The sequence below is a fragment of the Rhopalosiphum padi genome, chromosome 2 (assembly GCF_020882245.1).
Source record: "Rhopalosiphum padi isolate XX-2018 chromosome 2, ASM2088224v1, whole genome shotgun sequence".
Classification (NCBI taxonomy): domain Eukaryota; kingdom Metazoa; phylum Arthropoda; class Insecta; order Hemiptera; family Aphididae; genus Rhopalosiphum; species Rhopalosiphum padi.
The window spans coordinates 57,223,185-57,239,670 of NC_083598.1; the positions used below are offsets into that span (position 1 = coordinate 57,223,185).

Here is a 16,486-nt window from a genome sequence, read left to right on the forward strand (position 1 = left end):
AGATTAAATATAGTATAGTATATTTAATCTATGATAGTAGATACTAGAAATTAGCCAATAGGTATTAATAATAAAACAACATAAACTATTATACTCCATTCAAATTAAGAAGACAATTCGTCGGACAAATTGTATGCTGGGGCGTAAGTTAACTATCTACATAGCCGGTGCCCGGTTGACTTACAGGTGTCTGGGGGATGACAAACGGGTCTTGTTTGATCACCGCTGGGTAGTGGGCTGTCTTTTTCCCAATATTAATATAAACAACTTGTATCTCAGGGACAACTTTTTAAAATATCATCAATCAGATAATCATTAATCAGAATAATAATCAACACAAAAACAATGCCAAATCATTAATATTCATATAGGTAATCATAATAGATATTTCCCACAACTTATCAGTTATCAATGTTATCATAAATATCATGATTACATAATCTTATTTTACACCCATTGGCCATTAGTCATTACTCATCAGTTAATTAATTAATTACTAATTAGTTAATAGTTAAGTACTGTCCTGAATAGTAAGGATCCCGGTCATATAATCCTGATTTTTACGTGGGGCCCATTTTTTTTTAAACTTAAATTGAGAAAATTGTTTTCAGTTTGTTCACCAATTACCATAATATTAGTAAATAAATAAATAAAAAAAATTGAATTTGGAAATTAAATTAATTTAAAGATTTAAACTATGTGTTTAAGAATTAAACCTCTAAAATAGACAATGAGGTTCCAGGTGCCGAGTATTTAAATAAAAAATATTATAGGTTTCTTAGGTACTTATTTCTATCACATATTTTACGAAATTAATTTACATTATGGGTTATTATGGATTATTAAAATCATGAAAAAAAATCTATTATTTTTTCTGAAATAAAGATTAGTAGACAAAATATTCTAATAAATTTAATTATAATATAACCATTTAATAAACAGTTATTACTTTATTAGATTAATTACTCATTTACTCATGAGGAACTTGTAACTTTAACTGCAAAGAAATTTCCAAAATTGTCCCTTTGTATTTTACTTTTTTTTTATATAGCTATAAGAACAACTTCTGTGGATCTTGTTTTAAATTTCAAGCCTTTTGACCAAGTGAAACATATTTTATTTTATATAAATTTATAAAAATAAAACTAAACAAATTTAAAAATTATAAATGTCTATAAATAACTTAAAAAGAGTATAAATATTTTTAATATACTATTCCTTATAAAAAAAAATGATCACATACAATAATTATAAATATTTTGTGAACATTCCAAGTACCTACAGTTGTCAGTTATCAATTTTCTAACAACAAAATAGCAAAAATAATTTGAAGACTAATAGTTATTACTTATTTTACTGATGAATATACCATGTATAAATAATAAATATGAACTTAAAATGCTGATCTAAAATTTGTATGACTTTTAACAAACTTATTTTTGTTATAGGAAAAAAACTTTTGGTGAATTTTATTCAAAAATTTCAAATCTTACAAATAGAAAGAAAAATTATAATGAATTTTTATCAAAAATAATTTCAAAATTTTCTAAATTTCAACTTCGATTATGGTTATTGGTTTCTGTCAGCAAATTTAATTTAATTTATACCTTGATAAAGTCAATAATTCTTAAAAATTACTTTATCATTTTTTATACGACAATACTTATACAGTTTCTTTTTTTCTTAAAATTCTTACTAACTATTAAGATTAGCATTAGTCTTTTCTTGTAAGTATTGAACCTTTTATAAGTATAATCCATTATTATAATATATTTTTAGTTTTTTTTATTTGTAATGTACAAAATTCATGAATTATCTTGCAAGTTGTTAAGATTGACAAGGAAACAATTGAGGTATTTGAGGTATTCAAATCTTTTTATTTGTTATCTATTATTATTACCAAAACATCTTTTAAAGTAATACTATATTACTATTAATTAAAAATGAATATTATTATTTTATTGTTATTGTTTATTATTTAAATTAGTAGCTTTTTTTTCTCTAAATTAATAATATAAAAGTAAATAACTGTTTACATTTTAACATAAAATATTAAAACAGTCAGTAAATTATTATTCATATAAATAAATACATTTAAGAATAAATAATATAATATAAATATATTATATAAATACAATTAAAACTGCTAAATATGTAAAAAAAAAATAAGTATTAAAACATTAAAAATAATATTACTATTTTGTTAACAAAATTAATTTTTTTTAGATATAACCAGTTATGTTTTGAGTAGGAATTACCCCAAATTCTGATTTTAAACGAGTATGAATTTGTGGATTTACATTACCAGTAGATGCCGAATACAATTTAAAACAATGGGATAAAAATATGTCTAGGATAAATCTGGCATTTGTTGTAATAATATTTATCTATGAATTTAAATATAGTATTAGTTAAAAAAAAAATGTACGAATATTTATTTGTAAATACTTACATCATTGACAAAGTTTTTATTTTTCATAGAGCTTTTTATGTAATTACAATGAGCTGCAAAAACTTCATAAAGTAGTTGATCAATAACATTTGCCAAATCAGTTGAATATAACACTAAACAATCATTTAGAAGTAATAAGTAAGTTCGTGTGAATGTAATTGTGTTTTGAGTTAACATTATCCATGAATCACCTAAAAACATTAAATTTATTTAAATGTCTAATTACATAATTTCCAAGTTTAAATTAACCTTTATTGTAAGATTCAATGTTTGAAAAACCATAATTTGTATATTCTTCAACTATTTTATCTCTCTGTTGTTTAGTTTTTAGATTGAATGGCTTCCATTTATCCTCAGAAAATCTTATTTTAATTACTTCAATAGTTTTGTCCTTAATATCATTTATTGATTTTGTAAGTGGAATTCTAAGTTGTCCATCAATTTGAAATTGTAAATCTATTCCATAATCACATAACTGAAAATAAATAGATACACTTATTGTATTTTAATACATTCCATAGACTATTATAAAAAAATAGAGTTAAAACCTGTTTTAAATTTTCTAAATATATTTTTTAAACTTTAGAGCAATTTGTATTACATAGAATTAAAGACCGGATTTATATTCTCTTAAAATACCCAAAATATGATGCTAATATTCTCTAAAAAACCTTCAAATATTCTCATTATATTCTCCCAAAAATTTAAAAAATATGCTAAAACATGCAAAAATATACAATAAACATCATTATATGCTTTAATATGCATTTTTAAAATTTTTTTTTCAACATTATTTCAATAGTGAGCTATTAATTAGGTATTAAAAGTTGTGTATTATACCTAATGGAATACTATTTCATTTTAGTAAGAGTAGAAAATAGGAATATAATATAAATATAACAGTATAATATTAAAACATAAAAACAATATTCCTTTGGTATATTTTAATTCAAATTTGTATTAAACACTTAAGCCACAGAGTGAAAAATAACAAATATATATATTAAAACATAATAAAACAAAACAAATTTTTAAATAATAGGTAATCCTTAAATAATAATTAATAAAAAATAAAAAAATAAATTTTTTTCTGGCTACCGTAATATTAAAATTAAAAATAAATACAAATTTTTTCTCAAAATTTACGAAATATTCCAAAATATGCTAAATGGGTTAAATATTCTCTAACCCATAAAATATTCTCAAATATGCAAAAAAAACTTTTTTCTACGAGCTCAGAATTGAACGAATCGTCCACATTTTTTACTCTCATAAGACTGCATAGACCCATTAACGATATGTAAAAACATATAAATCCGGTCTTTACATATAATACTTTTTAGTGCCAAGCCCCGATAATTAATGTTAAACAAAAATTAATATTACCTCTTGGCAATTTTTGTGTATCACTTTTATACACTCAGATAAATTAGACAATGATGTTTGAGGAACAAACATATGTTTGTTTAAAATTACCATAAAATCATTGACCTCTTGAATAGTCCATAAAATAAAAGCTAAACAAATTTTTATTATAAAGCTATATTCATTATATTTCAATTAGTGATAGTACCTGAAGCACACGCTGAGCTATTTGGAAAAGCTTTGTATAAGAATTCATGTGTAATTTCTATTGTAGTTCCAAAAAAAACCATTGAATATTTTTTAACAAATGATGACATTGCACCATCACGTTTTACATATTGTAATTGAGATTTCAATAGATTTGAACAAACTTTTAAAAACAAATCACATGCCTATAACAAAATACAAGTAGTGTAAAATAAAATAAATTTTTATTATTATTATTACTGTTATTATTGTTATATACTTGTGAAGATTTATCCAATTGATTTAATATTCTAACTGCTCTTCGAGCTGCTCGTAATCCACCTTTATGCGACTTATCTGGAGAAACTTGAAGTTCTTTAGTTAGAACTAATGTTAGTGCTTGAATACGATTTTCTAACTTAGTTCTATAATATTTAACAATTTATTTCTTTTACTATTAAAATTATGTATACAATTTATAATTTTGTGAGCATACTCGTATAGGTTTTAGGAACATTCATTTTTCTGTATGAATATTGTATTTACCTGATTTACTTAAATTTAAATATTAAATTCTTATAAAATAATATAGCTAGTATACATTGCTTATTAAGTTTGGTTTTTTAAACTATCATTTTTCTGGTAGAAGTGATTAAATTAATTTGCAGCTCCCTCAAGAAGTAATACATAGTACCTGCATGTGTCGTCTCCGTCATATACATTTGTAACATAATAAATATAAATAGTGGATTCTTATTTCTATTTTTTTTTTTTTTTTTTTTAAATTTATATAAGAGTAATAATAATTTAATTTACTTTAATATTAACCATAAACAAATAGTTATAAGAATCCAGTACATAGTTAGCTTTTAATCAAATTATTTATTATTTAATAAATATAATTTAAAACAATGTATAAAATAACATTTACTTTATTTCTTGTTCAATTGATGTTGAAATTTTATCACCATATTCTTCTAAATATTGTCTGGCTTTACTAATCAAAGAATTTGCATCTTCAAAATGTCTCTGAGCAATTAATACATCTAAATCATCTGCTAAATCAATAATCCAATCTGGTAATTCTGTTTCGGGTGTTTCAGGTTCAAATGCTAAAATGGTAATAAACTTATTTAGTAAACATGTTTAGTTTGAATAGAATAGAAGTTACCAAAGTGTTAATATTGTAAAATCGGGAAAATAATTTAACAAGTGTTTATATAAGTAAAGCCCGTATACACTACAATGGAGGCAGTAAAATTCTATTTTTATATATTTTACTTTTATATTTCTTTTTCCAGCACTACATTAAATGTGTATGGTTACATTTTAACATCACCGCTGCAATGTGTGTGGACCTAAAGCTGCATTCACGACTAACTGTACAGTATTGTTACATTTTGTAACTTACGTATAGAATATTCAGATTTTGATATAGCACGGTAATTTGTGAATGAGCCAAAAAGATAAATCCTCTAGTTTTCAATAAATAAGGTGTTGTTAGTAAGGTTACCAAAACCATATGTATTTACAAAAAAAGAACTGATAACTAGAGAAACACATTTTAAAGCAAATTTTAAGGTAACTGGATTTTTTTTTTTATCATATTATATCAAGAATTTTATTTTTATTATTCTTAGATGTGTGACATAAATTGTAATATTATATTTAAGTATTAAATTTCTTTTCCATTTTTAGAATACTTTCAGATAAAAAAAATTGAAAATGTTAAAAGTTTATATATAGCTCAAAAATATTTAAAATATTTTGAAATTTATACCATATTTAAGATTTCAATAAATACTAATATAAACATTTGGTGAACATTTCAAGTAGGTAAAGTTATTAATTTTTGAAATACGCAAATAATACAAAAAATTGATTTTGTGTAAAAATTCCAGTTTTTCTTTAATTTTATTTTTTTCTGTAATAGTAGTTTTAATAGTCCATACAAATTTAGACAGTATTAGTGTAATCTTGAGTAACAATTTCCAAGATTACTAATGGTTTTTTAAAAATACGAACTCAAATAATTAAAAAATTTTGTTCCACCACATTTAGTTATTAGATTTGTAAATACCTAGCAATTTTTTTATCAAGTAAAGGACTTAATTATTTATAATTTATACATGAGTGAAAAAAGAAATTTTTTTATGTAGTACACTTAATTTTCAATTTAAAGTTCTTTGATTTGATATAGTAACAAGATTTCAGTGCTCTCCCGTGCAGTTATCTACCACCAATTACATAAAAACTGTTATGGAAATAAATTTATTGTAAATTAATTATGTTCAGAGAGTTCTAAAAAAAATTACCTATTTATGTACCTATTGTTTGGATTACCGTTTCACCGGACTATTGAAGCTCTACTATATTTCTATACTATTACTTTTGATCCCCCGAAGAATCAATTAGATACAATTTTCTACCAGAAACTATCCTCTTAAGTTGAAAAAATCAAAGCATTTTTACTGTTCCAAAAAAAATACACATAGTTTAATAATTGTAAAATCAATACATTCATCGCTTAACTTAGAATCTAAATATGAATAAAATATAATTAGTTGGCTGCTTGGTAAAAATGGTAAATATATTTAGGTAAGCTTAACTAATTATAATTTATTCACTTCATATACTATGTTCTTAAAATATATACTTAATTTTAAATTAAGTCAACTTTAATTCTTACAGTTATGTACTAATTGAATGGAATCTGTTCTTTGGATCATTTTATGGTCAACAGTAGTTTTCATTTTATTTTCAACTGAGATTTGTGACTTTTTAGCAACTTCAAACTTCGATAACCAATCATTCTATAAATAGTAATAATATGTTTAATTAATTTTAGAACATTGGAAATCACTAACCTTAAGACCAGTATTTGGTGCTTGAAATACTCTTGTTTCCGGAAAAGCAAGCAATTTAAAAGAATTTTTAATATCTTTAATATTTACAACAGCAAGATTACATAAATCATACATTGACTGAAATCTATATCTAGCTGGTCCTCGTCTAAAATTAAACAAGTAAAATTTAAAAATTCTATTGTAGTACATGCTATGAACTATAATTACTAGTTACCTGCTAGACAACCAACTGGTAACAATACAAATATCAGTAAATAGATAACAATGAATTCTTTGGACTGGTGTATTTTCAATAGGATCCAATTCTAATAAATCTCCCTCATGCAAATATTTACGGTCAGGAACATCAACTAAATTCTAGAAGCAAACTCATTATATATACTATTACTAGTATAACTACATGAAAGCTACATCATAAGTAGGTAATACTAACATTGCAATTTTCTACTCTTTCCATAATATTTAACAATTTTTGAACTCTTTTTTCTTCAACTACATTATCTACTTCAGCATTTTTAACACCATTCACTTCTTTGCTAGAATTAGAAATTTGTTCACTAACAATTGAAGAACTAGCCAATGAATTAAGTAATGATGCTTGTTCAGTTAGTAAATGAGACAATTGATACATTTCACCCTCTAAATCTAGAATATAAAAAATATGATTATGATTTAGATACTGATCAAATAAGACAATTTTTTTTTTAGAACTTACTAGCTATTTCTTTAGCAGTATCAATAAATTGAATATAATTATAGAACACATTTTTCTTGAGCATCGTGTTAATTTGCTCACCCAAAGATTGTACATTTGTCTTCTGTTGTAACAATTCTTCAGGACCCATGCACCTCTGAGATAACTCTTTGACATCTAAATTAATACATGAACCATAATGAATATTTTTTGTTGACCGAAAATTTTACATTGTACATACATTTTTCGGGTTGATAATCATTCTCACCGACACTTTTTATTAATGAATCCATATTGATAAATTATTATTTAAAAATTAATGTGAAGTTATTTATTCAAAATACAATAATAAGTGGATACTGAATGAAAATAATTATACAATAGTGACAATAATGTTTTGTTATACTGTAGTCTGTAATTCCATAATCTGATAATATTATAATAATAAACTCTTAAGTCAAAATACTATTTTATAAAGTTTTATTTATAAATTGTACTCAATTTAGCATAAATCATAATCAATCAGATCTACAACATATATGTTAAGAACTTAAAATTGCATTAATATGAATATTAAAAGCATTAAGTAATGTGATGTACATGAAGATTAGAGATAATATCTCTAATCTTCATGGTGATGTATATTGTGTATTTATAAAATGATAAGAGTTAACAATATAACAAATTGATACTACATATCAAGGTCAGAACATTAACATTTTGCGGGGTTACCCCGTACCACACAACTCCGACAATAAAACTTAAATACTTTTATATCATAAATTACTCGCCCTAAATTCGATTTTTATGTATCAAAATACTCAGAAAAATATTCTGCTTTGGAATATGAAATTAAAACTCTGTTGTCATTCAAAAAAGTAAAAAACTTAAAAAAATATATAATTTTTTAATAAAAGCGTTGTTTTTTTAACAACTTGAAACTATAAAAAAAAAAATGTTTTTAAAAACATGAATACTTTTTGAAGTAATAAGTGGTTCATGATAAAAGAATCACTTTGTATTGTATAAAGAAAAGTAGAAATATACTGAAAATGTACGGCGACCCCGAAAGATGTTGCGCCCTAGGCACGTGCCTAGGTTGCCTATACGTAAATCCGCCCATACTAATAACTAATAAATTAATCATTTATCTCCAACAAATGATTGTGTTTACAGACATTTTGTCCTAAGCATAATCTAAAGGTAAGACATTTGAATCAAATATGTTGATTCCCAGTTTTTAAATTTGGAAATCAATTCAATATATAATTTTTTTTTTATTTTATGAAAATGATTAAAAAAATATAATTAGGTAAAATAATTCAAAGTTTAATAACTCATCATTTGGATTTCTATACTTAATTTTTATAGTTGTAAATTTAAAATGTCTAATAATGACTTAAAATCAGTAATTGTATACAGAAAATGATAATTTAAGTACCTAATAGTGGATTATTATTAATTTATATGATTAATATTTTTAGAATTTTAAAAAAACAACTATCATCATTTAATGAATAATGATTAAATCCAATTATCCAAACATAGCTAGTTTTTGAAATTATCATAAAAAAATTTATATGAACTAAAATATTTTTTTTTAAACTTCAGTAAGAATAAATCTTTAGAAATTATTATAACGTACAAATTAAGATTATGAACTTAAAAATAATTATAAATCCATCAATGTTAATCCAAAAAAGTAAAAAAATTAAATGTTATCATCCCCTGTTGACATTCTTGATTTCAGATTGAACTCAAAACAAATAATAACTATTAAAACTGTAATCAAATAGGTATGGAAACTCTTTATTAAAAAAATAACAGATATTTAAAATATATATTCATATAAACATGTGATGACAATTTAAATTTGAATAATAAAAATAATATTATGTATACTTCTAGTTGGTATTTTGGTAATACAGTTATTCATCATTAACTTTGTCTGATACTTCAGGGTTATTTTTATATATGTTATAAGTCAATGCTGTTGCTAATGACAACCAACCCAAGTATGGAATCATAAAATAACTAGCCACCTTGTTTATTTTATAAAATGTTACAATGCAACCAGCTACATTTGTCCACAAAACACAAATTTCAACTAAACTCTGAAATAAAAATAATAATTTGTTAAAATTAATTAAAATTTTATAACATAGTTATTAATTTTAAAATGTTATCAGTATACCCATTTTAACTGATGAAACTCAAAGAATAAAGGTGACCATGCCCAATTCAAAACCATTTGTGATGCATACAATGACAAAGGAATTTTTGCTGCACCTATAATTTAAAAATTGTCAATGATACATCTTAAGCTTTTATATTATCGTAAATCATAAGGTATAATCTTACCAAAAAATCCACCACCACTACGGTATACCATGTATGATGCATATCCCATTCCTAAATACAAAGTAGTCCAAACTGGCGCAAACATATAATTTGGAGGCCTCCAGGATGGTCGATTCAATGTCTATCAACAGAAATATAAATTATACTAAATCATTTTGTGTTAAATAAAATGATCAATAAACTGAAAATATAATTTATGATTACCTCATACCATCCTTTGATGTTTTTGCGAACAAAAATACCTCCAATGAAACCACCTATCATAGGTGTTAATGTGAATGTTATAGGAATCCAGGGTATTGTGATTTTGCACATGATTTAGTAAAGTTAATTTAATAGTATCTTAAGTAATATGGAACTATTATTTAAGTTGATTAAACTTGTAAAAATACAATTTTATTTATCCACTGATTTATCCAATGACACGTCCTCATAATAAAAAAATGAACATGTTGAATTATATTATTAAATTATTAAGATAAACGGCATATTATGTATTTAGAAGCTCTTGAAACCACAGAGAAATATTCACAGGACACAGATAATATTATAATAATAATATTTATAATTATATAATTATAGTATTATACCAGATATGAGATAGCTGTCTTATCATTATCATTATCAAGTGAAAATTCAAAATAGTGCGCACTGATGGTAATTATAGAATAATTTATTTATTCTGTTATAGTTTATACTTTATTCTATATATCTGTGGCACTGGTACTGTCACAGTCGTGACATAAATTATTCTGTAGGTACTGTGCCCGAGTGTGAAATGTATAGTGATAATCTTAGTAAACAAACAATAAACCTTATCCGTTTTTAAACTGCATTCTGACAGAATAAATGAAATTATTTCGTTTATTCTGTGATTCTGAATTATGATCAGTCCATCAAGATTTTCAAGAAGATAATTGTGGAAAATACTAAGTAGGTAATGGCTCTGCTGTACAATAAGAGTCAGGTGTGACTCGTCATTAAGTCATTAAGGTCACTGTAATGAGTAGGTAATGATTAATGGATTTGTTAAATTTGAATTAAATTATACATTTCTGGGACCTGTAAAATAAAACTTAGAAAACTTTATTTGTACATCGTTCCAATAACCCGGTTCGTGTAGTGAAAATAGCTAACTACTACAATATTAAATAGGTATAAATTCCGACAGCCACTAGCTTAGAACGAATGAGATGAGTTGCAATATCGAATATCGTTCAAATTCTTAAATGCTTATAAAAAAAAAAGGTTTTACATTTTTACATTTTTTTAAATTTCTGTATGAATTACTTTTGAGAGACTTAATATTATAATTTCAAACATTAGCAACACTTTTTATTACATAATAATTTAGAATTGTTTACGATTTTCACGAATTTCTTCAATATTACAACTTCAAATAGGTACATATAAAAACAATTGTGTCTATGTACATATTTGTAATATTGTTGTACAGGTATAAGAACGAATAATATTTTTATCCACATTTATAGAAAAAAAATTGAAAATTGATCATATTTATACCGCTATACCTAGCTTAAAAAGAGTTAAAATAGGTATTTTAAAAATGTTATCATGTATTGAAAATGATAATTTCAAATGCTCATAAAAAATTAATATTACTTCCCGAAAGAATTTTATTTTATATAGGTTAAACAATTTATAAAGAACTTAATATAAATTTACAAATTTTAGGTTTAGTAACAAAATACAAAATAATTTGTACATTTTTAAGTAAATTCTTTGTTAAATGTTTACTATAAAAGCTTATAAAGAAATATTATTAATATAGATTTACGATACTTTTTAATTAATATCTACTGTTACTCGTTTTCAAAAATTGAAATTGTATAAAAAATCGAGTATTTCTTTATTTTTTGTTTTTTCTAATTGTTTTGGAAAAATTGAGAATTTTTAATTTTGTCCTCTTTTTAAAGTATAAACTACCAATTTTCTATCCAAAACCAATTTCAATGTTGCAAATGAAAGCATTTTATGGAATACGTCTTATTGTGTACAAATAAACACACACACACACAAAACACATCATTGTAAAATCAATACATTCATTACTCCAATCAGAATCTAAAACTGTCATAAAAAATTGGAAATACACTGTGAATATTATAAAATGTGGAATAAATGTATTTTACTTCTTAGTTTCTTACTTTTCAGTTTTCCCACCACGATTTTAAATCGAAAAGTTATATTATTTATTATTTTCATTTATTATACATAAGACTTGTAAACACTTATTATAATTTACTAGTCTAACCAAAGGGCTAAGGGTATAGGTATGTATATAATTAGTAATCACCCAACGAGGCAACGATCCAACTATAGTGTTTTTCATCCTCCTGACCTCTTCTCATATGATGGCTTATTTCCATCAACGGCGTGTTAAAGGGCTATGGGTACTATACAACGAGAGATCCAGAGATTTTTTTTATTTATGAAAAGCGTGACTTCGCTTTTAATGTTCGCCTTGAATAAAGTAAACTTGTTATAATTCCTTTAATAATAATATCAGAAAAATTGTTTACAAACACGTCTGAAAAAATGATGAAATTGGAATGTATAATATGGGTGCTGGGTGTGTTCGTATATACATTGTATGAACAACTAAAATATAACTAAGGGCTATGGCGAAGACATTTTAGATTATTAATATTTTATTTAGGTTATTTAGTTTAGGAGTGATTTTTTTCAATCACGTAAATTGTATCTAATGTATAAGCAATATGTATGTATAATGGATTTTATTTTCATTTTCATTTAGTGAGATAGATCTCTAAAACTGGAGAGCGGATATTGTTGTTTGGGGTCTTGTTAGATTCACATTGGCTAGGAGAAGTGCAGTGAAGATTTTCAGAACTTTATATTTTATATTTCACTACACTATTAATTCACTACAGAGCTTCAAAAAAAAAATTAAAACACATTTTATTGGGAGTTTTTTTTATGTTTTTCAGCTTTATAGCTTTGTAGTGAGTCGTTATTTAAGATAAAGTTCTGAAAATCTTTACAGCACTTCTCCTAGACTAATTAAATCTAACAAGACCCCAAATAACAAAACCCGTTCTCCAGTTTCGGTAATCTACCACTCTAAATGAAAATTTAGCAAAAAATAACAATTTTTTTAACTGTGAAAAATTAAATTTCTTTTATTGTAAAACACTCATTATTTCAAAAAGTATTCATGTTTTTAAAAACATTTTTTTATATAGTTTCAAATTGTTAAAAAAAACGTTTTTATTAAAAAATTATATTTTTAAATATTTTTTATCCTTATAATTTTTTTAAATTTTTACTTTTTTGAATGACAACAGAGTTTTATTTTCACATTCCAAAGCAGAATAATTTTCTGAGTATTTTGATACATACAAATCGAATTTAGGGCGAGTAGTTTATGAGTTATAAGTATTTAAAATGTATATTCGTGGAGTGGAGTGGTACGGAGTTATCCCGCAAAATGTTGGTTAACTACTCTGCTTGTCTAAACTTTAAATACGTATAACTCGCTCTAAATTCGATTTTTATGTATCAAAATATTCAGAAAATTATTCTGCTTTGGATTATGAAAATTGAAATTAAAACTATGTTGTCATTCAAAAAAGTGAATAACTTAAAAAAATATAAGGATAAAAAATATTAAAAATATAATTTTTTAATAAAAACGTTGTCTTTTTAATAACTTGAAACTATGTAAAAATACGTTTTTTAAAACATGAATACTTTTTGGAATAATGAGTATTTTATGATAAAAAAATCACTCTGTATATTGTATTTCCAAATTAATATAATTTTATATATTTTATTGTTATATTCGACAGACGATAAAACAAATCACTATAGGACAGTTGTTCAAACTTATAATTTTAATTTTCGTATAAAATATTATACAAACAAATTTATAATATAAAAATTATTATGTGTTATATTTCTTGTTTTTTAAGAATATAATATATGAAAATGAAACTACAAAATTTTTATGTTTGCAAGAATGTTTGAGGGGGCTTGGTGGGCTTTTTGGGGGGATAAGCCCCCTCAAGTCCCCCCCCCCCGATTTCCGCCAATGCTATCTACATTATTATTTCCGAGAGAATTTAAGTTTATTAAAAAAAATAAAATTGTAACGTTCTAACAAGGATTTTTATCTACTCGAATATTATTATCGTTATTTTTCGAACGAGTCTTTATGACATACAAATCGAGATTACGAGTGACTAAGGAAAATTAAATGAGACTGATTTCTTATTCAGATTAAATCTCCACGTAGATGACTTAAAATTGTGCAGTTTTACAAACAATTTTTTGTATTGAATAAAAAATAGTTTTTGATTTAAGACTTGTTAAAAAAAAAATTAAACGCATTATTTTGAATTATTAGGAAACTAATGCACTATTTTAGGCCTCTTTTAAATTTTTAGGTCATTACATCTCAGCTCTAGCCATAAACAAACTTATCACTCATGATTACTCACAGACAATAAATAGAAATAAATCATCACCCAAATTAAAAATCCACAATATAAATATTTGGATAAAACAAATATTGTTTCTATTGAATATTACTACGATCATAAAATTTATTTTAGTGAAAAAAGTTCGTTTATTACCATCTGTTAATCAACCAAACGAAAATCATAATCGAAAATTTTAATTTAAAAACTTTTTACGAGTTTTTTTTATGTCAAAACATGCAGTCATAGATAGGGCAACATACAGTGAAGATATAATTTGTCCTCATAATGACGCACAAGTACCTAATAATAATAATAATAATATAATAATATTGATGATTTATCAGAAACACAAAATTTTTTGATTTTTTGATTTTTTAAGTATAATTTCCGAATCTTATGGATATGTTACGCAATACACATTAATTTGGGTTTTAAAATAAGCTAGTATACAAGCTGTAAAATTAATGTTAACACCAGGCGAGGATCCAAAGGGGGACCCAGGTCTCTGGATATACTAATGTAATAGATGAATATAACCGATTGATCGCATTTAACAATACCAAATGTAGGTAGTGAGAATAAACCGAATGAAAAATACAATAATAAATAGAATAAACGTGAGGTTAGGTTAAATTATTGGAACACACAAGCAGATGAGACAAATTGTTATAAAAATTATCCGTAATTCGGAAGTCGGAACTCAGATTTTCGAGTTATCTATAGTTTTTCTTTCGAGTATATAATCGAGGTTTTCACATGCATAGGAATGGCATTTATTTTGACTTATCAGGTTTTCGACTTATCGGAGTTCCACTATAGTCTCATATAATTTGTTTTTATAAATATTTATTATCAAATGCAATTTCCATTATCCTGTTAACTCATTCTTCTTCTTCTTCTTGTGGTTATTAGGTCATTAAGGACCATTATATTTTTCATTATAGCCGACATCCTTCTTTATCTGAAAATTTTTCTTTCCAATCTGAATTTCCACCAAGTAATTCCGCGTCTTGATCAAATCTTTCCATCTTCTTGTTTTAGGTCTTCTCAACGGACTTCATCTCTACAGATTATGTTTCATTACTGCTTTTATTAGTTCGTGTTTGCTTCTCCAAGCATGTACCCGCTCATTGTAGTATTTGCAGCTTTTTTATTAAATACGTCTATTATATATTTGTGCTCTAAAAATTAAGTCTCTAGTTCAGAATTTTCCCTCCATTTCCATAACTTATATATTTAAGTGATATCTATGGTATACTTTTTTAATATTTTTATATAGTTTTATATGAAAAAGGTGTTAGCTATATATAATTAATAACATACATAAAATTTTTAAGACCCACAAATAATATTTTTGAATTATAACAAGCAAACCAAAATCGTTTTTTTTTTAAATTTAAATATCAAATTTCTTACAATTTTAAATTATTTTGATTTTAGTATCAATTACATGATGTCTATACATAATATGATCACAGATACAAGCAACTTTATATTAAGTGTCAAGGTATAAAATTGAACTGTTCAATTTATCATGAATTTTTAACTAAAAATAATTTTAAAATTTTCATGATTTTATGAAAATTTGAACTTCAAATGCTTATAAAAATGAATTGTGTCTATGTATTTTTAATATTTATAGACAGTTGTCATAAAAACGTATGAGGAACTTCGTACCTATCAATTTTTTAATTTATAGTCAATGTGAATATTTTTCATCATAAATGTCTGTAAATAACTCAAAAAGAATTAAAATATTTTGAAAATGATAGAATGTTGCATATACCGATAAAAAATGTTAATATATAAACATTTGGAGAACATTTCTATTATCTAAAGTTATTCAGTTTTAAATTACAAAATACAAAAAAATAAGAAATTTTTTTAAAAATTGCCTTTATGTAAATGTGAATATATTCTCATTTTACTTTATTTTTGAAGGGGTTTAACGGTTATTCTGAAAAATACTGGAAATTTTTAATTTTGACTTCCTATAAAAGTATTAATTAGATCCCTACAAAGATTCTATCAAAAATCAATTTTCAAAGTTAAATGTCGTAGCATTTTTTCTACTAAAATTATTTTTACTTATTGT

General features: G+C 24.3%; 2 protein-coding genes across 3 annotated transcripts; both read right to left on the bottom strand.

Moving 5' to 3' along the window:
- Positions 1-2,050: 2,050 nt before the first annotated feature.
- Positions 2,051-8,146, bottom strand: LOC132922229 (exocyst complex component 8). Of its 2 annotated transcripts, XM_060985634.1 has the most exons (13): positions 7,806-8,145; positions 7,586-7,741; positions 7,304-7,515; positions 7,085-7,227; positions 6,871-7,015; positions 6,693-6,816; positions 4,935-5,115; positions 4,284-4,428; positions 4,026-4,209; positions 3,839-3,969; positions 2,702-2,927; positions 2,453-2,643; positions 2,051-2,387 (listed from the first exon to the last, which is right to left on the bottom strand). In XM_060985634.1, exons 1-13 carry the CDS (start codon positions 7,855-7,857, stop codon positions 2,223-2,225), a joined length of 2,055 nt encoding a protein of 684 aa, XP_060841617.1. In that variant the 5' UTR covers positions 7,858-8,145; the 3' UTR covers positions 2,051-2,222. The 2 variants fall into 2 exon arrangements, with proteins under 2 accessions (XP_060841617.1, XP_060841618.1); XM_060985635.1 differs by lacking the exons at positions 6,871-7,015; positions 7,085-7,227 and having other exon boundaries at positions 7,806-8,146.
- A 1,206-nt stretch (positions 8,147-9,352) lies between these two features.
- On the bottom strand, positions 9,353-10,486 carry LOC132920479 (translocator protein). Its single transcript, XM_060982892.1, has 4 exons — positions 10,130-10,486; positions 9,926-10,046; positions 9,759-9,853; positions 9,353-9,678 (listed from the first exon to the last, which is right to left on the bottom strand). The coding sequence occupies exons 1-4, from the start codon at positions 10,238-10,240 to the stop codon at positions 9,493-9,495; spliced, it is 513 nt and encodes a 170-aa protein (XP_060838875.1). The 5' UTR covers positions 10,241-10,486; the 3' UTR covers positions 9,353-9,492.
- Positions 10,487-16,486: the final 6,000 nt, after the last annotated feature.